Below are 23,567 nucleotides of genomic sequence, written 5' to 3' on the forward strand. Positions count from 1 at the left end.
CATACCAGGCAATTTTACTGCAAATAAAAACTCAGTAAGCAGAAAATGGATGCTCCTTCTAGTTTAATTATGTACATCACACTTCTCTCTCTCTTGCAACACAGAGGGGTTTTAGTAAGGAACATGCAGCAGATGAGGATTGTATCGCAGAGGCACCAGGCAGGTGCCAAAGGAAGAGGTGAACACGCAGCATTTGCGAGTATGTACCTGTGGCATCTTGACAAGTCATAAATATACACATGTATATATTACACACATAATCTGAATGTTATATATGTCTATGGCCACAACACAGTATCCATTTGTTAGGCTTGTTGTCTTCTGGGTCAACCATCAGCCCATGTGGCAATGCCCTAAAGCCAAGCTGCTTCAGATAAACCATTCCTGAAATCTGTTTTGAAAAGATTTTGGTACAGGCTGGGCCACACACACTGCCCCCATTAATGAGAGTCCGACAGGTAAGGAAAGAGGCTGTAGGAAAATACCAGGTACCATGCATCCTGTACCTCAGTTACCAGACAGTCCTGGCTCTCAGCAGTGCTTCTGCCCAGATCTCCAGGACAGATGCCACAGTAGAAAGTTCAAGGCAGGTCTGTTCTCTGCTACTCCCAGAGCCACCAGCAGGCCAGCTAACAAGCTCTTCATCCTGATCACAGGGGGTTGGGCTGGCATCAGCTGTGTGGGAGAGACATTTATTAGTATGTGTTTTCAGTAATTAGGCTACCTATAATGATAGGTACTCAGAATCTGGACACCTTAAATAGGGGAAAAACAGAATGCATGTGACATTCCTTCAATTTTTTGTAGGGTAATGTTCCTTTAAACTAGGTTTGTTTTTTTTTTTGGGGGGTTGCAATTTTGTCTAACTACTGTCCCCCACCATAGCTTTAAAAAATCCCCCAGAGGGGAAGCAAACAGTCACATGTTGCTAGCATACTTGAGTTGTTCTATATCCCAGCACAATGATGGCATCAGCTCACAAAGTGATACACTTGCATCTGAAGCCCCTTTCACTCACCTTATCAACCTTGTGGCGGTAGATCAGGCCATCAGGCCCCACATAGAAGGTGGAATATGCATCGTAAGTCCTGGAAAATAGAGGGAATGGTAAAAGTGGGGAGGGGAACACAGAAGCGGCTGTAAGGTTGCGGCCATCTCCCAGCTGTACTCACCTGTACAGCTCTGCTTTATCCCTCTTGTAAAAGCGAAACATAAGGACGTGTAGGGGCAGACCTGTCACCCGCCAGCGAGCCTGGATTGTCCAATTCTCTGGGTGCTGGGTCAATTTCAGCACCTCCATGTGCAAATCTGCAAAGTAATTCCAAGCCAGGAACCGGCAGAGCGTGAGAGCAACCTGATACATAGCACGACCCCTACAAAGACATACACCAGGGTAAAAGAAATGAGGTACACAACTCAATCTGTGAACAAATATCAAATTTTTTTCAAAATAAAACAAACTATATCCAAGGAATTTGCTACCTTACCATATCCTAGTTACAAACAACTAGCAATTTCGGAATGGACTGAGTTCCATCCTATTACTCCAAAGTCCATTCAGAATATTGTTGGCAAGCAAAAAATTTCTAACTCGCCATTAAATCCTTGTTCAGGTACTCTTCTAAAAAGTATTGTTGAAAAATACCCTGACTACTTATGCCTACTTCTTAATCAATCTTTGGACTCTGGCAAGTTCCCTGACTCATTAAAACAAACTTCAATATTGCCTATTTTAAAGAACAAAAAACTTCCATTTATGGATTTCTCTAACTTGAGACCTATCGCCACCTTATGCTCATTAGCAAAAATTTTGGAATCTGTAGTCTTATACCAGCTAAAAGATTATTTATCCGAGCATGACATACTCCATCCGAGTCAGCATGGGCTCAGGAAGGGACATTCCACTGAGACCTTACTACTATCCTCTTGACACCTTCCTGAGAGGTTTCGATTCTTATACGGATTATGTAGTCATTTTATTAGATATCTCAGCAGCATTTGATACGCTGGACCATAAATTACTATTGTCTGCTCTACAACTTATAGGTATCAAATCGACAGTTTTGAGCTGGTTCAGAAGCTTTCTCTTAAACCGCATCTGCCAAATTAATTTAGGCACCTCTTCTTCCCAAAAATATGCCCAATCAACCGGTGTCCCTCAGGGCTCCTCATTGTCTACAATATTGTTCAACATTTATCTTTTACCTTTGTGCCAAATTCTATCTGCATTGAATGTTCAGTTCAAACTTTATGCTGACGATATTCAGCTATTTGTTCTGTATAAGTCATCCTGGGCAGATACTTTTTCTCTGATCCAACTTTATATCAGTACAATTGAGCAATGGATGGCTCATAACCGTCTAAAGCTCAATAAAAAGAAAACAGAGCTTCTGTGTTTAAGCTTTATATCCAACCCTACCAACGCCCCACCAACTTGCTTAACCATAGGTACTGAAACCATTCAGATTACTAAATTAGCACGTAACCTCTGTGTATGGGTAGATACTAACTTATCACTAAAGCAACACATTTCAAGTGGTTAAAACTTCGTTTTTCAAATTGCATGTTCTAAAAAGATTGCGTCCCCTTTTATTTTTTCATGATTATCGCTCAGTGCTTCAAGCACTGATTCTGTCTGGTCTAGACTATTGTAACGGCTTATATTTGGGATTGCCTGATTCTACTATTAAGCCTTTACAACTGATACTGAACTTGGCAGCTAGACTTCTTACCTGTACTCCATTAAAACATCACATCTCACCTATTCTGCACAAATTACACTGGCTTCCAGTTAAATATAGAATTCATTACAAAATCATCATGTTAATCCATTCTCTGTTGAACAATATTGACTCCACTTGGATGTGCTTCACTTTACATATCTATAAACCACAGAGAGAACTAAGATCTACAGGTAGAAATTTATTGGAAATTCCCTCAGTGAAGAATGCAGCATTGAGTATAACAAGAAATAGAGCTTTCTCGGTTGCTGGCCCCATTCTGTGGAACGCATTGCCTGACTCGCTTAGGCTAATAAGCAGCCGGAAGGAATTTAAGAAGGCTTTTAAAACCTATTTCAAGAGGCTTTTAAAGATTTAGAAACACCTTAGCTAAGTAAATAAGACTAAATAAGTTTGTATTATATTATATTACTTTACTTATTCTTGCTTTAAAATTTTTAATGTAATTGGCCATTCTCTGTTTAGTCACCATTATTTTTATTGATTACCTAAAATGTTGTATTTTTATTCATACCTATTTTACTGTTAAGTTTTTATTTAGTATTAACTTTTAACCTTTTAATTCTTAAGGTTATTTACTGTTGTAAACCGTTTTGGTCAGTAAGCCTTACTGGAAAACGGTATATAAATTTGTTTAAATAAACCTCTAGGACAGGCAGAGGAGCCACAGCAGCTTAGTATACAACTTGACCCCTACACAACAGACAAGCAAAAACTGCTCATGCCCTAGAGATCTGCTCAGTACACAGCTTGACCCCTTAGAAAAGCAAATGTGTGAGATTCACACTACAGTGTAACCCTTAGATGAGTGGCTCCCAACTCTGTCCTGGGGAACCCCCAGCCAGTCAGCTTTTCAGGATATCCACAATGAATATGCAGGAGAGAATGTGCAGGTTTTGGAGGCAGTGCAGGCAAATTCCCTCTTACATATTCATTGTGGATATTCTGAAAACCTGACTGTCTGGGGGGGTCCCCAGGACATGGTTGGGAATCACTGCCTTAGAGAGAAGTGAAAAACAGCTTGACCCCTAGAAGAGAACAAGCAAGAACAACCCAGTATGCAGAGGGTAACCCCTAGAAAGAGACAGGTGAGCACTGCCTGGTCCACAGCTTGAACTCTAGAGAAACAGATGGCAACAGACATCCTGGTTACTGACCGTGTCCTCAAGTACAAAATCTCATTGTGAAACTCCACATCTTGTGTGTATATGCCATAGTCATGCGTCTTCAAGAAGAAATTTGGTAGCTGAGAAGAGAAAGTAGAAAAAGGATCAGCCGCTTGGTTGAGGCTCCTGCTCTCAAGTGTGGGATACAGATTTACATTCTGCAACAGTATAAAACCTCACAACCCTGACACATCAGGCCCTCCACCACACAGCTTGTAATTTGACAACTCTACAAACTTGTTATCTGCAAATTTGATCACCTCACTCATTCCCCATTCCAGATCATTTATAATAAAATGTGTATATTAAAAAGCACTGGTCCAAGTGCAGATCTCCGAGGCATTCCACTGTTTTATCTTTCTCCACTTGAGAACTGACCATTTAATCCTACTCTCTGTTTCCGATCTTTTAGCCAGCTTGCAATCCACAGTTGAGAAAACTGAGGATAAGTATAAGGACACAAATGAGGGTTCAGTCCTGCACTGCAATTCTGGTCAAACTCTCTGTTCTATCCACCTTCGTCTCAACCTGTAAATACAAAGATAAGGACCGCAGGAAATTGAGCCCCTACCTGATTTATTTCCTGATATAATCAAAAAAGGGGGAAACAAACAAATCAATTGAAAAATGAAGGCTACTAATGTGAACAATAATTAAAGTCCTATTACGTTTGAGTTTTTCAAATCTTATTTGAAAAGTTTTCTAAGGTGTCAGCAAGCCAGACAGCATGTTCAACTTTCAGTGAACCGCCCGGTCTATTCAATCATCCACCTTGTTTCTTTGTAACGTGCCAAATTGTGTACTATGTGCCAAAAAAGTTTAACAATTTTTATAACAGTTCCCAATTCCTGATGGTTTTTATCTCAAACAACGCCTGACACGGCCGCTGTTTCGCTTGGTAAGCTTCATCAGGGGTCCATTCTAGGGAATTAATTCAGTTTGTTTAAACAGCCAAAATGGCCATATAAATGCTGCAATAAAAAATTCATTATATTCAAACAATCTTAATACTCATCTGCACATTCTTGTATAAATGGTACCTTTGGACCACACAGGGAGACTGGAAGGAGGAAGTCAAGAATTCAAATGTCCTACATAATGACATCGCTCCAAATCAGCCAACCTGAAAAACTGCAACTGCTGCTCCAATACATTGAAAGACAACCTAAAAGACTTCTGAAGATTCACATTGAAACTTCCAACCTGAAAGACTGCAACCGCTGTTCCAAGATGACCTGACAGAAGACTTATGAAGATTCACATTGAACCTGCTTAGCCTTAGTCGACTTGAGAGAACTATGTTGCTGTGACTTAGTCAATAATGTACCTAAAAAAGGTCAGAATGATCAAGCATCGCATCTTATCTATTAAAGGAAAATTGGTTCTTACCTGCTAATTTTCCTTCCTGTAGTACCATGGATCAGTCCAGACTCCTGGGTTTTGCCTCCCCTCCAGCAGATGGAGACAGAGAAGTTTGAACGGACTCTGCCCTACACCCTGAAGTGCCACCTAGAGTGTCAGTATTACACTGTACCCAAGCAGAAAGGATAAACCATAACTTCCACTACAATACAAACTTCCCTCCCCAAGGAGCAGATGGAATGAAAACCTGTAACAGCATTAACAAAACATGCCCATACTCACACCCTGTAATAAGGGCATACACTATGAGAACATTTAATAAATCTGCAGAATATGAAATAACTACCGAACAGACTCTCCGTATCCAACACTGAAAACTGCGGGACTCTGAACGTTCCCTTTACCAATGGACAGAGGGCCTGCAGAGCTAACTGAACCACTCTGGTCTCCAACCGATCGACCAGGAGAACTCCGTTCTTGACCACTGGCCTTGTACTGCTGTTCCCTGACAGACTTCTCCCCAACTGTAGAGACTTGCATCTGTGTTTACCACTGTCCAAGAGGGCATCTCCAAGTCCATCCTACGATGTAAATTGTCTGGGAGTAGCCACCACACAAGACTGGAATGTGCCGAGTCTGTAAGGGGTAGGAGAAGATGAAACTGCTTGGAGAGTGGATTCCAACGGGAGAGTAATGCTGACTGAAGAGGTCTCATGCGCAAAGGCCCATGGGACTAGATCGAGAGTGGAAGCCATCGAACTGAGAACCTATAGATATTGCCAGACTATGGGATGAGGCATGGATCGCAAAGATTCCACCTGAGTCTGCACCTTGGCAAATCGCTCCTTGGTAAGAAAAAAACTTTGCCCAAAAGGGTGTCTAACCAAGCACCCGAAAACTTCAAGGACTGGGAGGGAACCAGATGACTCTTGTCCAGATTGACAGCCCAGCGAGCTTAACAGTTGTAGGCAACAATGTACTACCTTCCAGCAAAGGTCCTCTGATTTTGCTCGAATCTACCAGTCATCCAGATAGGTGTGTACCAGAATACCCTCTCTCCGGATAGCTGCTGCAGCTACCACCATTACCTTGGTGAATACTATGGGCACCGTTGCTAGACCGAAGGGCAGGGCACAAAATTGAAAATGATGCCAGAGGATTGAGAAACGTAGATACTTTTGATGGACATGTGTAGATACGCCTCTGAATGGACGCTATCACAGAACGCAGAGTTTCCATGCAAAATTGGGGCACTCTTAGAGCCCGATTGACTCTTTTTAGGTCGAGGATGGGTCAAAAGCAAGTCTGCTTACCGTAAACGGTGTTTCCATAGATAGCAGGATGAATTAGCCATGCAGTCATGGGAGTCCCTAGCTCCCTCGTCACACTAAATATATTTATTTAACAGTTTTATATACCGAATTTCTTGTAACAGGATTACAAATCAAAACTGTTTACATAACAACAGTGCCTCAAATAGTGCAATTACATAAAACAGAGGAATACAGAACTAGGATCATGAAACTGTTGAAACAAACCAGGGTGTATATATATAACGAACTATGATACATGGCTGGTAGAGAATGGTTAGGTTAAGACCATGGTATTGGCAAAGGGCCTTGGGAATTGGGGCTAAAGTAGGACATATAGCATTTGACTGAATCGAGAGAAAGCAGGCAAGAGTCAATGAACATACACTAAATATAGTGTATGTTGGGTTTTTTTTTGTGTGAATTGTCTGGCATGGACACCCAATATGGAGTCATTAAATTAAAGTATCTAACACCGCTCGTCCCAGTTTGGCATCCTGAGACGTTTGCTGGTCTAAGCAGTAATGAGATGTGAAAGTATGTAGAGATGACAGGACGCTGCCTTACAAATGTCAAGAGGTAGAACTTGACGCAGGTGGGCCAAGGAGGTGGAGATTGCTCGAAGTTGAAGCTGATGAGCATTCGGTTTGCCAGGCAGTGTCATGTGTCTTTTATTGTAACAAAATTGAATGCATTGAGCTATCCAGTTAGGTATAGTCCTTTTTGCAACTGGCCAACCAGGTGCATTTGGGTTAAAGGAGAGGAATAGTTGAAATGGTCTCGCATTAATCTGTGTTCTAGTCTTATAGCAGGCTAGTGCTCTTTTGCAATCTAAGGTGTGGAGTAATTTCTCTGTCATTACGATGTGGTTTTGGAAAGAACGTAGGGAGCTCTATAGACTGGTTGATATGAAAGGCTGAGACCACCTTCGGGAGGAAGAAAGGGTGAGTCCATAGAACTGCCTTGTGGTGGAAGAACTGAAGATAAGGTTCATAGTGTACCAGTGCTTGAAGTTCACTTACTCGGCGTGCTGAAGTTACTGCAATCAGGAATACTTTCCATGTGAGGTATTTTATATATGTGGAGTCTAATGGCTCAAATGGAGGGAGCATTAGTTCAACCAGGTTAAGGTTCCAGGCCACTGGTGGCTTAGATATTGGGGGTTGGAGGTGGTATAGGCCCCCAATTGAATCTAGAAACTATAGGGTGCTGCAAGATTGGGTGGCCCTGGAAAAGCCTATGACAGGCTGCTATGGCACTTAGATATACCCTGACTGAGGCAGTCACTAATTCTGACAAATATAAGGCGAATAGGTAATCTCGTAGATTTGTAGGAGCACAATCAAAAGGATCATAATTATTGGAGCACCAGGACTCATGCTTCCATTTAAATTGGTAGGCTTTCTGGCTGCTAAGATAATGTTTCAGCTGTCCTTCAATATCCCCTGCTCTCTTAATATCGACAGTTCAATCTCCACGCTGTCAAGTGGAGTGAGTCCTGTAACGGGTGGAGGAGAGCTCCCTGGTCCTGGGATAGAAGTCCGTCTCTGTGACCCAAGGGAATGAAGGCGTCAGAGTCAAAGGAGGTAAGAGTACCATGGTTGTCTCGGCCACGCTGGGGCAATGAGGATGAGGTCTGCCACCTCTGCTATGCATTTCTGCAGCATGCATGTTATCAGTGGAATTGGAGGGAATGCATACATTAGACTTCCTGACCACAGGAGTAAGGTGGTGTCCTGAGCCGTTCTGAGATGACTGGGGAATAGGGAGCAAAATTGAGGTACCTTCCTGTTGTGTTCTGTGGCAAAGTGGTCCATGGATGGAGTTCCCCATTGTGCGAAAATGTCGTCTGCTACCTGTTGGTCTAGAGACCATGAGGGTGGAAAATTCGGCTCAACCTGTCCGCCCATGTGTTGGCTGTGCCAGGAAGATAGGTTGCTTGCTGGTGGATTGAGTGACGAGTCACCCAGTCACATAGAAGTGCTTCTCTGCAGAGTATCCATGAACTGGATCCTCCTTGTTTGCATACAACATGGCCACTTGATTGTCCGTGTACATCATTACCCTCTTTCCTTGCAGTTGTATCCGAAAGGTTCTGAGGGCATTGCGGATCACTCTGAGCTTGAGGAGGTTGATCTGATAAGACTTTTCACGAGGTATCCAAAGCCCTTGTGTTTCTAGCTAATTGAGGTGTGCTCCCCATCCCTTGTGGGAAGCATCCGTTGTTAGCACTATGTTGTGAGGTGGTATTGTAAATAGTGTACCTCTCTGAAGTATCTGTGGCCGTAACTACCAATTTAATTCCCTGATCATGTCTGAAGTCAAGTTGATTCTTCGAGACATAGGTTGTGAGTGGTGCATCCAGACGTTTTAGCCCCCACTGAAGTCGACGAATGTGAAGACGTGTGTTTGGGACCATGTGAATGGCTGCAGCCATATGACCCAATACTGATAATATTTGTCGGGCTGTTGGTCTGGTCGTATAACGTAGGTCTTTGGCCAGTGTTTGAAGTAATAATTTTCTGTCTCGTGGAAGAAAGGCTCTGTTAGGTTGTCTAATAATGCTCCTTTGAACTGTAGTGTTCAGGAGGGTTTTAGGCTGGACTTCTTGTAGTTTACAATAAGGCCTAGGTTCTGAAGACAAGAGATGGTTTGTTGTAGATGATCCAGTAGGGTCATCTGATCTGATGCTACTAGAAGCCAATCGTCTAGGTAGGGGAAAAACTTGGATTCCTAGTTGACTAAGGTGGGCCACCACTGCCATGCATTTCATGAATACTCGCGGGGCTGCTGAGAAGCCGAAGGGAAGTACCTTGTAATGGTAATGTTTCTTGTAATGGAATCAGGTATTTCCATGAAGAAGGGTACATTGGAATATGTGTGTAGGCATCTTTTAGGTCCAGTGAGCACATCCAATCGTTGGGTTGAAGGAGTGGAAGAACTGATTTTAGGGAGACCATTTTGAACTTTTCCCTGACTAGATATTTGTTGAGGTTGCATAAGTCCAAAATTGGTCAGACCCCCTGATTTCTTGGGAATCAAGAAATATGGGGAATAAAATCCAATATTGTGGAGGTATGATGGCAAGATCCATATTGCTCGCTGATGTGTTAGAGTTTATATCTCTTCTGCCAAATGAAGGTGATTGGAGCAATTGCCCATGCTGGTAGTTAGATGTGGAAGGGTGGGTTTGGATAGGAAATGTAACTGATAGCCCAGAGTGACTATTTCTAGTACCCAGCAGTCAGATGTAATTGTGGTCCAAGCCTTTTTGAATGATGTGATCCTCCCTCCCAGAGCCGTGGTGGGTGGTGGCCTTGTCAACACTAAAAAAGAGGTTGGTGGCTTTGCAGTTGTAGGTTGCTGACCCTGCTGTTGCTGTGTTTGCAGTCTACCTCTACATTGTTATTTTGAGGTTGTTGTCGTCAAGGTGGTTGTGTATAAGGTTGAGGTCTGTAAGATGGATAGGACCTGAAAGAGCATCTATATGTCACTCTCTTCTAGATGGCGAGAAAGTTCCATAAGTAATATGGAAGTTGTCAAGGCCTGAACAGCAACATTTTGCTCCTTTAATTGAGCGATAGTTTCTTGGAGTCTATTTCCAAACAGATTATCCCCTCGGCAGGGTAGGTTAGCCAATTTATCGTGCACGTCTTCACGTATAGCTCTAGCTTTTAGCCACACTAAACGTCTGGCCACTATGGCCGATGCTGAAGCTCTGGAAGATATCTCAAAGCCTTCATACACCGTTCATAAGAGGTGTCTAATTCCCTCCATGTCCTGTACCAGTTGTAGTGATTGAGCCGTGGGGTCTGTCAGGCAGAACTCCTTGAGTTGTAAGGATTCATATTAAATATTGTACTATGTAGAATTGATGTTGATGTATTCTTGCTTCTAACATAGTTGATTGGAAGATTTTCCAGACACTTGTTGTCTTTACCTGGTGTATTTATATGAAGTCTGGCTTTTTGGCCTGTTGCATGGCCGACTCTACTACAATCAGTGTGAGGTAGTTAAGAGGAGGAATAGAAGTTTGACTGCTGCATCTTAAGTTTCATGTCCGTTTTTCTGGAGATTGGGGTAAATGAATATGGTGTCTCCCATGACCTTTCCAGTACTGCATCCAAGACTCTGAGATGGCAGAGCTGAGGGATCCGATGGAAGGTCAAAAATTTTTAATAGTTCCATTGCCTCTGATCTGGGATCCGGTAGTTTGTGGATTTCCACATTTAGTATCGAGCCTATTTTATCTATAAACTTTGGGTACGTCAGGTCTTCAGGCGGAAAGTACAGTTCTTGGGGGCCTTCCGGAGGGTTGAAAGGATACCTGATAGATGATCCGGGTGATGACTGTACTGAGTCAGGCTGTTTTGGTAACTGAGGTGAGTCGACCCTAGGTGTAATAGGCTGGGGTGATAACTGCGATATCACTGAGTCTTTGTGGTATAGGTCGTGGAAGTATTGGAGTTACATCTGGCGATGGTATGTGTGGGAGTTTTTCTCCCGGAGTGGTGGGAATTTGCGTAGGGTTTCCAAATCCCAACTGTAAGGAGGACAAGAAGACAGAGAAAGCTGAGGATAACTGGGCTATCGCTGGTTGTGTACTTATGGCTGTGGAGGCAATGGAGAGGGTTGGTTGGGTGGACGTGCAGCAAGTAAGGTATCAGTGCTTCCCATGTGGCAGCTGCTTATGTAGTATCAAAGGTTGATTCAATTTGATGCGCTTCTGTAATGGTTCTTGCAATTGAGGCAAGGAAGGTTTCCTTTTTGAAACAGAAGACAGGTATGAAAAAACCTTCTCTGAGGAAGATTAGGATGGGGAGTATGATACTCTGATTAATTCATCCTCCAAATCTAGAGGTGATTCCAGGTGGTGAATGTCTGTCTATGGAGAGAGGAATCAGGTGGAGTGTCCTCTAGGTTCGAAGGACTAATGTTATCTCGTGAAGTAGAAGGCCTAGAGGTAGGTTCCGAGGTATTAGACAGATGAGAAGGAGTGTGAGCTGGTTCCCTCTGAGGTGATGTCTCAATGGCATGTCTTTCTGAGGATTTTGTAAGTAACTCGAAGTTCCTGTAGTAGTGCTTGGAGTGATGTACCTTCAATTGTTTTACAGGATGCTTTGATTACTTCGGTTTGAGTGCCGAAACCTGCGCCAGCGTCTGATTCTTTTTGCATCAATGCATGTGCCAAGGTATGCGTCTAACTCGTGTCGGAATCTGCGCCAACCAGTGATCTGAGTTCGCTTCTATTTTTGTGTTGATGAATGATCTGATCAACGCTTTTGGGTCTTCTAGTGCATCTAATGCATTGACGCATGTTTTCCTGGAACTTGTGTTGAGGATGCCGATTCGGAGCGACTGATGCTTGAAGCTGGTAACTGTCGTCTTTGACGCATGTGAGGGCTCGGCTGAGTCTCCTCTATGATGCGTCGATGTTTTGGATGACTTGTTTTTTTGCTTGTTTTGGCTTTCTCTGTGAGGTACCTGGTTTAGCGATGTCGCTCTCCTAATGGTAGGGGGCATGTTTTGGCCTTGGGCCTGGGGAGGAGTGAGCCTCCAAGGGGGGGGGGGGCATAGGATCCTGAAAGATATTTTTAATTTCTCAATTTTTGCCGCTCTCTGGTGTTAAGCCCGTGGCGACATCCAACCACAGTGTTGGCATACTGTTTGGTCATGGTTGGGGCCTAGGCATAAGTAGCAGGCCTCATGTCCATCCGTGATGGACATTATCTTTCCACAAGTGCATGGCTTGAAACCAGATAGTATTCGATGTCTTTCCTTCTGGATACAATTTGATGATTATTTCTATTCTTTGACCAAAAATGTTAAGGAGAAGCTGTCCTCCTGCGTGGGAACACACGCGCAGCCGCACAGAGCAAAGCTCTGTATCAGCTTTGTGAAGCTCCACCTCCGACACAAGACTGACAGTCCCATGACAACATGGCTAATTCAGCCCTGCTATTGACAGGAAAAGTACCTTCCTTTTTGGGTACCATGAAGTAAATGGAGTAGCGTCTGCACATGAGTTCTCCGGTGGGTACGAGCATGATGGCACCCAAGTCCAGCAGCCATCTGAGGGTGTTGCGCTCAGCCAGGTGTTTTCTTGGAAGGAACACGGGGACAACTGAAATTGCTTGCGGAGCGAGCGAAATCTAAAGCATAACCGTGTTCTATTATATTTAGGACCCACTGATCCGAGGTCAAATTGGTCCACTCCTCTAAGAAAAGGACAACCTGCCCCCTATCTCCGGTATGGAGGAGTGAACTGGCATAGTTTCATTGTGTGGATCTGAGACCCCATGTACCTGTGGGGCTCCGTCTCTGCCAGGACATCTGCCACGAAAGGACTGATTCCAAGAATGTTGTCCAGGATCCTGCCACGAGGAACCAGAGGATCGGGAGGATCGAAAATGGCAATTCCCCCAGAATCTCAACTGCTGTGGAAAGGATCCCCTCGCCCTGGGCTTATTCTTTGGTAACTTATGGACTTTGTTCTCTCCCAGAGACTTAATCATATCCTCCAACTCTTGACCGAAGAGTAGCTTTCCCTTGAAGGGTAAGGATCCCAGCTGGGCTTTTGAAGAAACATCCACGGACTAATTCCTGAGCCATAGGAGTCTACGGGTCAAGACAGCCAAACATAGTCCTGCCTGAAGTGCGAAAAAGATCATAAAGTGCATCTGCACTATAAGCGACTGCCGCCTCAGCTGACCGGCCTGAATAACATCTGGCTCAGAAAGGGATGCCACCGATTGCAAGTACTACACCCAGCAGTGGCTGGCCCTCAGCGCAAAGCTGATGCACATAGTGGCACGTACACCAAGAGCTGACACTTCAAAAATCTTTTAAAGCTGCAATTCCAATTTGCGATCCTGCAAATCCTTAAGGGCTGTGGCTCCCGTCACCAGAATGGTGGTCTTTTTTTGTCACTGCGCAGACCGCTGCATCCACCTTGGGCACTTTGAGGAGGTCCAGGATGTCTTCTGGCAGTAGATACAATTTATTCATGGCTCAGCTTACTTTCAAGCCAAATCCAGAGTGACCCACTCCCGAAACAATAGGTCAGTGACTGACATGTGAAAAGGAAAAGAACGAGTTGGGCCCCAGAGACCGACCATCACCGGATCAATGGCTCCCAGCCTTGAATCTTCCTGAGGAACCACTATCCCCAACTCTTCCAGGATAGTGGGAATAAGCGGTCCCAACTCATCTTTTCGGAACAAACACATGACCTTTAGATCATCTCATTTGATCATCTGTGCCTTCGACTGCTTGGAAGGCTGAGGCTGAGCGTCCGGATCTGCATCCAGACCTTGAGGATTCAGCAAGTGGGACTGATCAACACCCAAAACCTCCGAAGACGAACTGTGGGGCAAGATACAGATCTGAGTGGCAGTTTAGGTTTTGATGAAGTTACCTTCCCCCCCCCCCCCCCCCGGGGGGGGGTTTGTGCTGCTTGTGGGACAAAATATCCTCTTTGACCCCAGCCGAGGGCACCGGGGCTGAACGAGGAGCCTTCATACCATGTTTCCTAGCTGCCTTGCGAGCCTTAAAAGCCTTGTGAAGCAGTAAGACACAATCTGAGGAGAATGAGGAAGAAGAATCAGAGGGCCCACCCCCAATGTGTTCTCCTGATCAGGCTCTGCATCGCACCCCCCTCCAGAGGCTCCTGGCCATGGTGATCATGGTGGTGGGGAATTCCCTTCCCCCAAAACTGCTCGCTCCTGCACTCTGAAAACCTCCAAAATGTCTTCCATTCCCACACTCAGTGGGAACAGGTCAGGAGGTTGGTGCTGCCAAACGAGCCTCCCAGGCTCTTGGCCTCTGCGGGAAAACACATTTTGAATCGCCGCCAAAGTGCCTCCCCCCCCCCCCCCCCCCCCCCCCCCCCCCCCCACGGGAGGCAGTCTGAGCAAATGCTGGCACGGGAGAGCCGCGCGTGCGCCTTCCCACAAGCACTGCAGGCTGCAGCACGATGAGGAGCTCTAAATTTAGAAAGAAGCCCAGTGAGAAGCACAGCCACAGGAAGCCGGCAGTACGCCATGGAGGGGAAATGAAGAGGTCCAGAAAGGCAAAAATAAAATGTTACCTCAGATTTTTTTTTTAAGAGAAATAGGACCTGTCCCCTGCAGAGGGTGAGTGAACCGGGCTCTCATATCACCCTCAGACTGCCAAAGAGGGCAGGGTACAGGGTTCTCAACCCTCTGCTCCTCAGCCTCACATAGGGGGATGGTCCCATCAGGACCTGCCAAACCCCCTGGGAGGCTCCTGAGCTTTCTTTTCCTTCTTACTCCTCTCCTAAGTTACAGTATTTTGTTTTTCTTTAATATGCTAGACTCAAGAGAAAAATCTTTCTTTAAACTAAATACTAGCTAATCCAGACTGAATGATTTGCACCTCCACCATCTGCTGGAGACAGAGAAATACTGACACTCTAGGTGGCACCTCAAAGTATAGGGCAGAGTCTGTTCTAACTTCTGTCTCCAACTGCTGGAGGGGGGGCAAAACCCAGGAGTCTAGACTGATCCGGGTATATACAAGGAAGTAAAAATTCACAAAAAGATGCTAAAATCATGTTCTGTATTCTTTCAGGTTGGCTGATTTGGAGTGATGTCATTATGTAGGACATTTAAATTGACTTCCTCCTTCCAGTCTCCCCTTCTAAATGACAAAAGAACACAGACCTGTGTGGTCCGTCGAAGGTATCGTTTATTCAAGGCTGTGCAGATGAGTATTAAGATTGTCTGAATATAATGAATTTTTTGTTAAAATTAAATTTTTATTGCATTTATATGGCCATTTTGGCCCGTTAAACGGAATTAATTCCCTAGAATGGACCCCTGATGAAGCTTACCAAGCAAAACACTGGCCATGGCAGGTGTTTGAGATAAATAAAATAAAAATCAATGACCTCCAGCTTAAATCTCATCCTAAACTCTGCCAAAACCAAACTAATTCTCATTACTCCTGAAAACAATCACTCACACTTCAACCATCCCCCTATCTTCTCAAGTCAGAAATCCAGGAGCAATTATTGACAATCTGAACCTGAAAGCTTTTATAAACCACTCATTCACTATGGCTGGAACCAACATCTGGAATAAAATGCCCACAAACCTGCGTCTGGAACCCTGCCATAAGAAATTCAAGCAGAATCTCAAAACCTGGCTGTTTGAATAAGCTTTCTACCAATAATCAACCGTCACTGAAACGCCTTGTACCTATCCATGTTTCTAAAATCCTTTAACTCGCTTATCTATCTCTGCCTACTGCTTGTATACCACTGTTAAACTTTACTTCACCTTATCAGTCGCTTTCCTCACAATTATATTCATTTAAATCTGCCATTAACTTTAGATCATGCTAATCCATAGTTTAAGTGTTAATTGTTCTTATTTTGTGCTTAATTTATGTTCTCATTAATTCATATTGTCTGTAAAGCCTGTTGCTAATTTACTGTTTGTGAACCGAGGTGATGTTATTAACATGCCGTGGTATATAAAAAAACCACTAAATAAAACTACAGGTATTAAAAAGAATTAAGCCTCAACGTTATTAAAACTAGTAAGGTGGGTAAGGCACCAGGACCTGACGGGTTCTCGTACGATTATTTTAAAATTCTGAGTTCCCAGATCTCTATCCCATTGTCCTCTTTCAGGACGGGTTGGTTCACAATGCCTTTCCGCCGACTTTTAACAAGGCCTATATCACGGTGTTGCCAAAGCCCGGTAAAGACCCTTCCTTGCAGTCTTCCTACCGGCCGATATCGTTGCTGAATTGTGACCTTAAATTGCTGGCAAATGTACTGGCCACTCGGTTGAGTAGTGTGCTCCCTCATATTATTTCTCCCAATCAAGTGGGTTTTGTTAAAGGGCGCTCGGCAAGTTTCCATATCGTTAATTTAACTACGGCTATGGCCTATAGTTACATACATCATATAGACTCTATGGCAATTAGTTTTGACTCGGAAAAGGCGTTCGATAGGGTGGCATGGCCTTATTTATTTTCAGTCTTAGGCAGGTTTGGTTTCACAGGTAATAATATTCAATATATTAGATTACTATACCATCATCCCACTTCTCACCTATTAGTTAATGGCTCTATTACTAAGCCTTTCATTCCTCAAAGGGGAGTTAGACAAGGCTGCCCCTTATCGCCACTTTTATATATTTTATCATTGGACCCACTGCTTCGCATGATTTCAGGGGATGATACGGTCACAGGGATGGAGGTGGCCAACACCACATTTAAGGTTGCGGCATTTGCTGATTTGCTTATATTCCTCACCAACCCCTTCTGCTCCTTGCCAGCAGTCCTAGAACACCAGAAAAATTTTGGATCCTTTTCAGGTCTAAAAATTAATGCCGACAAGTCCGAAGCTATACCAGTATTTGGAAATTTTCACCAGGGTTGGAGAGGGGGTTTTCCTTTAAAGTGAGCAGATCCACACCTTAAATATTTAGGGGCTTTAATTCCCTCTAATATCACTGCTATTTATCAAACAAATATTCAACCCTTGCTGAAGAATTTTAAGGACAGGTTACAACGGTGGTCTCACTTACCTCTGTCCCTTTCCGGTAGAATCCAATTATTTAAAATGAACGAACTGCCGAGGTGGCTATATGTTCTTCAAATGTTACCACTTTGGTTACGGAAACAAGATGTCCAAGAGATTCAGAAGGCACTCCGGAGTTTTATATGGCAGGGCCAGAATAGCATGGAGACACCTCTGTGAACCTAAATGCAGTGGGGGCCTTGCGTGTCCAGATATTAAGCACTATAACCTAATCTGTATGCTACGCCACATTAAAGACTGGTTTGCTGACACGTCTTATCACTCTTCTACACCACATCTGCAGGCCTGGTCACATGGGCTGTCCATGGCAGCTTTGATACAGGTGCCCAAACACCTAATCCCGACCGATACTATGCTGCTCCTTATTCTAGACTCTGGTCGGAAAGCTTGGGAGAGTTTATGTACTCAGGAGAGTATTCGAAGCCTGGTGACCCCTTTAATGCCAATTTGTGGCAACCCTCAATTTCCACCGGGACTTGGAGACACAGGATTCAGACAATGGGGTACCAAGGGTTTAAAATTTGAGTCAATTTGTGAATGTCTCGCAACACAGAATCCACACTTTCGGATTTGCAAGCAAGATACGATTTAGGCGATAATGACATATATGCATATATGCAAGTCCGCCATTACATAACCTCCTTAGGAGTACAAAACTTTTCTCCTCAGGGTTACACCTTCTTAGAATCTCTATTTCTCGGTCCAATGATAGGGAAACCCAAATGTTCGTTTTTTGACCAGGTTCTCAGAAAACATACACCATCTTCTTTGCCTAAGGTCATAGCGCAGAGGTGGACAAGTCAAGCAGAACTGGACATTTCCATAACTGACGTTCAGGACTATCTGAAAGCTATCCCGACAGTCTCTGAAAATGTCAGTTTACGTGAAGTTCAATTCAAATTTATATGGCAATTTTATTATTCTAAGCAGAAAGCCTTTCAAATGAAGATTACTCCCTCTTCTACTTGTTTGAAGTGTGACTTATCAGAAGGGGATTATTTTCATAGTTTTTGGCTTTGTCCTAAGATATTGGGTTTTTGGAAGCAGGTGCAGACCATATGTCAAAGATGTTACGATCTCTCTTTACCAGCAGACCCCAGTTTTTGGTTGTTTGGGAAGACAAAAGAGGTTATGAAGGAAATTCCAAAGAGCAGGCAGCGTTTTATTTCTTTGGCAGCAGTGCAAGCTAAGCAAGTGATTTTGTCAGTCTGGCTCCAAAAAGAACCCCCAATCCTGCGAGTTTGGATAAATAAGATGCTCAAATTGGCTAGTTTTGATAAAATCATGGGACAACAAAAATCTGAACGTAAGCAACAACATATTAAGGAAATGTGGGAACCCTTTCTTGCTAGGTTTCTGGAATCAACAGTCACCTAGCATGACTATGGCCAATAATAGCCCGTAATGTCTAGCGGTGTCAAACACAGGGTACTCCATCGCACCTGGGCCAGACTATGGGACTTGGGACTACCTATGCAGGCTCATACACAGAGGCTACTGCCAGTACATGACCCCATGGTGCGTTCATATAGCTTAATAAGAAACTATAGCATTACTCAGAATTATAATCCTAGTGATGACACTGGTTCTGAGGGGGGGGGGGAGGGAAAGAGATGCCTCAGACTATATGAGGTCTAACCACATACCTGAGAAAATGGGGCTTCCCGATTAGATCTGACCCCACTGTACAGGCCATAAATCTAGGGCTACATTACAATTTTTTGAGTTACACAATATGCTTGAAGGTTGTATATGTTTCTTGTATCTGACGAACCATAATGTTCACATATCGAAGGATGTCTAACTTATAGAAATTTGTTTCTTATTGTATGTGTGTACATCCGGCTTTTACGTTTCTAAGGCTACCAGGATCTCAACGGTTTTACATTCCATATATTACTGTATATTGGAGTGTTCCTCCTTGATGACAGGGGTTTGTGATGTATGGACTTCTGATAGATGTTTGTTTTTTCCCTGCACTGATGAGAGAAGCGTATGGGTTCAAGCACGGGCATGATCCTGACTCTTGAGATTTGGTTGGCATATGTGTATTTGCATATGTGTGTATGTCTTGATATTTGAATGCTTATGCTGTTACTGCTATGACCTGATGTTACTGTATATTTGTATGGGCAAGTACCTGAATAAAATAAACAATAAAAAAAAAAAAAAGAATTAAGCCTCTATTTCACTCTCAAGATTTCAGAACCATACTTCAAGCAATAATCTTCACAAAATTAGATTATTGCAATGCCATACTCCTGGGACTTCCATCCTCATACACCAAACTGCTGCAGATGGTACAAAACACAGTGCCCAGAATCCTTACAAATTCCAAAAGAAGAGACCACATCTCACCCATCTTAAAAAAATCTTCACTAGCTCCCCATCCAAGCCAGAATACTCTACAAAACTATCACCATCATCTACAAGTCAATCCATCACTACACCTCCCTGCACCTTCAATATCCACTCAGCCTTCATATCTCTCAAAGACCAATCAGAGAAGTACACCGAGGATCCCTTCAGATACTGAACACAAAATCCACAGGACACACACCACCAAGAGACTGGGCTTTCTCAACAGCCGGACCCTCACTTTGGAACTCCATCCCCACTGATCTACGACTAGAACCCTGCCTACCAACTTTCTGCAAGACTTGGCTTTTTAAACAAGCCTTCCCGGACAACTCATAACCATCACCTGCTACTGTAACAATGTTACTGTAAATACACATTAAGTTATTGTTAAGTAATTATCCCCTTACAATTCTTTATGCCCCACCGTTCCTCTTTCTTTCTCCCAGTTATCTTACCCCTGTTTTTTGTAACTGCTTCCCCTTGCACAAGTTTAGTTCTATTCTATGCACCCCTTGTTTCTATGTAAACCAGCATGATGTGACTCGTTCATGAATGCCGGTATATAAAAAACCTAAAAAAATAAATAACCATCAGGGATTAGGTACTGTTATAAAAATTGTTAAACTTTTTTTGGCACATTATCAGTACACAATTTGGCACATTCCAAAGAAACAAGGTGGATGACTGAATAAATGGGGTGGTTCACTGAAAGTTGAACACGCTGTCTGGCTTGCTAACACCTTAGAAACATTTTAAATAAGATTTGAAAAATTTAAAGAACTCTAATGTAACAGTAGTAGCCTTCATTTTTCGATTGATTTATTTGGGTTTCCCCCTTTTTTTTTTTTGAGTATATTATATGGGTAACCTTGGTGGCTTATTTTTTAGGTGCTTTGATATAATGCCACAGATTCCAGTTATCTCTGGCTTTCCTCTTCACCACATACTACAGAAATAAGCAAGGCACAAAGCTCTAATTTTCTCTCTATTAAAGCTTGAGAGGCACTCAATTGTTCCTTTTGGTACTACACAGCAGAGCCTCTGCCAAACCCTTTCACTGAATGCTAAGACAGGAAATATGAACTAGACTTCTATTTTATTCATTCACTTATATTCTGCTGCCCCACCCTAAAAAAAAGGTTGGCCAAAACAGTGTATAATAAAACAAACAAATATAACACCTACTAAAAAAGGAGCTGGGGAGCAATGGGGCTGTTTTCTAATTAGTTGCTTTACCTATAGCTGCTGTCTGATCAGTTACTGCTTTCTCTGGCAGCAGTATAATGTGCTTATTTATTAGGAACAGTTTTTCTGCTTCATGTACACTAATGAAGTCCTGGGTATTGATCTATAGCACTAAGTAGTTCTGCTAGTTTTATGGCAGGAGGGTGCTCACCTCACACCGCAGCTTCTCATACATCACAGAGAGATGCTCCTCCATATCAGGGCTCTCTCCCCTCCTGTGATCTGCTCCTGTAGTTCCCTGTGCCCGGAAGGAGAGTAGCTGGCTGGGGCGGAGGCCACCAGCATGGTACGGAGTCCTGCAGAGCTCACTGTCAAAGAGGCTGCGGAAGGCGTCCAAGTAGCTGTCATTCAAGTCACAGGTTGTGTGCTCCACGACAATGTCATCCTCTCTGTGTCCATCTACAGTAGTGATGGCATCAATAAGGAGCTCCAGGGGTGGCTGTAGCAGTAGTGGTGATGGATGCTGGCTGTGCATGTTTGGCTGACACTGGATCTTCTCCAAGTGCAGAAGAGCAGAGAAGGCTTCATGGTCTTGGTCCCTAAGCAAGCACATACTGAGCTTCCCCTTGCAAGCCTTGGTGTGAAAAGGGAGTGGGATATCTTTCTCCAGCATGCCCGTGGGACACAGTCCATAGTACGATGCAGGAATAGGAACCATGGCTAGCTCCATGCGACAGCGTCTCCAAGCCAATGCTACATGAGGATCTGGCTGCAGGGGCTTCCTTGACGGATATCGGACAGCATCCCAGCCTGAGTTCCGGTGCTGCACAGGGAAAAAAAAGAAATATCAGCCAAGGGAGTCCAAGAATTAGGAGCACGTCCAGTATCGTGCTGAGAGCCTGGGGGGGCTAGGACCCCTGCAGAGACACATTCCAATCCCATAGCTGCTACCAGCTCATCTTCAGCAAACCACCTAAAGTCAAAACTGCGGGTTGGGACAGAGGCTTTGCAAGTGTGTGTCCTCCAAAGCACAACACAAACAATAAATAAAACAACATGGCCCCTAAAAATATAAGGAGGGAAACCACTCAAGGGCAGTGTACCGCCATCTTCCACGAGCTTGGTTTGTGAAAGGAGATCTGTGCTTACAGGGCAGAGACAGAGAGAGGTGCAGGCACTGTCCCCTTATAATAATAATAATAAAAAAAAAAAAAAAAAAAGACATGACAGGGCGGGAAAGACGTTTCTAGACGTGTATAACCTGGGGGGAGGGGGAAGAGAGGCAGTTTTGGTCTTATTCTGCCTTCATTTGCCACAAGGGTAGCCAGGAAGAATCGGGGGGGGGGGGGGGGGGGGGGGGGGGAGGAAGGATAGTAATAAGGAGAGAAGGCGCAGGAAAGCCAGTAGGGGGAGTGAAATGGTCGTAAGGTGGGACAGACACCATTAGTAAGTGGGAAGTGGAGGGAGAGACGGATATAAACAGAGGGGCGGGGCTGACGGTGCGGGAGGAGGGCCGGAAGAACGGCGGGAGGCCTCCCCTGCCCTTCACCTCACCTCCAGGCGGGCCACGCCTCCTTTATGCCCACCCATACACTCCCTCACGGTGAGAGGAGACGGTGGGAAGCAGTCCCTGCCCCAGGGCCCAGCTCACTCACCTGCGCTGGACTCTCGCCGCTCAGCCGCCGCTGGCGGGGGCAGCCGGGCCCCGGGGGCTGCAGAGCTCCTCCGACCAACCGCAAGGCCCCCGCTCTCGCTCCCGGGGCCCGGCCGCAGCGGCACAGCCACATTCCCGGACGGGAGAAGAAGCTCCCCCTCCCCCCCGTACAGTCTCGCGCCTCCTACTTAACGGTCGCTACGCGCGCGCGCGCGCACACACACACACACACACACACACGCTTCCTCCCTCGCGCCGGTAACCGTCGCCTCCTGACGTCACCGCTCGACCGGCCCCCACGCTGCGCCTGCGCGAACCCTCGTCGTCTGCCCGCAGAGAGGGCGTATGAGTGCTGCCTGCGCCGCCCTTCTCCACCCCCCCTCCCCCCGGACGTGTGTTAACTGCGTCTGCGCAGTCTTGCTCCCAGCCGCAGGAAGCGGCGCGAGGCCCTAAATGCGCCTGCGCGGCGATGCGTCTAAACTGCGCATGCTCCTGCTCGTCTTCTCTCCGGGGCTTGTGGTTGAGGTGGGCTTTTGTCTTCCGCTTAGGTCTCACGCCCAAATTTCGTCCTAGTATTCCTTAGTTTATTCTCATATCGTTCTTTGGAGGTACAGTGTGCGCATTGCGTTAAGGCTATTCCACAACGTGTCGAGTGACTCCATTCAAGGAGGAAGCCTTTTTGCCCCAAGCTTTATTTTTAGTTTTTGATAAACCGAAGCCCTTATGTCACATTATAAAAGCAGGAAATACAAATCTTACTATGATCTGAGAAGAATCCAAAACAGGACTGGCCGAAAGGCTCCCCTTTAACAGCTGCTTATTTTTCCATAAGGTACAGCACCAGGAGCCCAATTTTTTTTTTGGGGGGGTGGAAGACAAGCAGGACAATAGCAGCTTCTTGTATTCCGTCTCTCCATTTTACCAAAACTATACAAAAAAATGACATTTGTCTATAATATGTTGAAATCTTCTGCTCAGTGTGCAGCAGCCAAGAAAGCAAACAATGCTGGGATTATTAGGAAAGGAATAGAGAATAAAACAGAGAAGGGCGACCAAAATGATAAATGGAATGGAACAGCTCCCCTATGAGGAAAGACTAAAGAGGTTAGGACTTATCAGCTTCGAGAAGAGAGGGCGGAGGGGGGATATGATAGAGGTGTTTAAAATCATGAGAAGTCTAGAAGAGGTTAATGTGAATCAGTTATTTACTCT

The 23,567-nt window shown here is 44.5% G+C and overlaps 1 protein-coding gene across 1 annotated transcript; it reads right to left on the reverse strand.

Annotated features, from left to right (window-relative positions):
• Positions 1 to 46: 46 nt before the first annotated feature.
• On the reverse strand, positions 47 to 22,714 carry LOC115080687 (uncharacterized protein C6orf136 homolog). Its single transcript, XM_029585044.1, has 6 exons — positions 22,357 to 22,714; positions 20,913 to 21,524; positions 3,899 to 3,987; positions 1,173 to 1,373; positions 1,019 to 1,088; positions 47 to 675 (listed from the first exon to the last, which is right to left on the reverse strand). Exons 1-6 carry the CDS (start codon positions 22,486 to 22,488, stop codon positions 532 to 534), a joined length of 1,248 nt encoding a protein of 415 aa, XP_029440904.1. The 5' UTR covers positions 22,489 to 22,714; the 3' UTR covers positions 47 to 531.
• Between the last annotated feature and the right edge of the window lie 853 nt (positions 22,715 to 23,567).

This window comes from Rhinatrema bivittatum, chromosome 19 (assembly GCF_901001135.1).
Source record: "Rhinatrema bivittatum chromosome 19, aRhiBiv1.1, whole genome shotgun sequence".
Taxonomy (NCBI): Eukaryota; Metazoa; Chordata; class Amphibia; order Gymnophiona; family Rhinatrematidae; genus Rhinatrema; species Rhinatrema bivittatum.

Bases quoted from the DNA above. Each gene is read 5' to 3' on its own strand.
- LOC115080687 (XM_029585044.1), bottom strand. From the start codon at position 22,488: ATGTGGCTGTGCCGCTGCGGCCGGGCCCCGGGAGCGAGAGCGGGGGCC. The intron at 21,525-22,356 runs GTGAGTGAGCTG...TTCCCTGTGCAG, and splicing joins GCGGCGAGAGTCCAGCGCAG to CACCGGAACTCAGGCTGGGA. The intron at 1,374-3,898 runs GTCAGTAACCAG...ATGTCTTTGTAG, and splicing joins ATTTTGTACTTGAGGACACG to GGGTCGTGCTATGTATCAGG.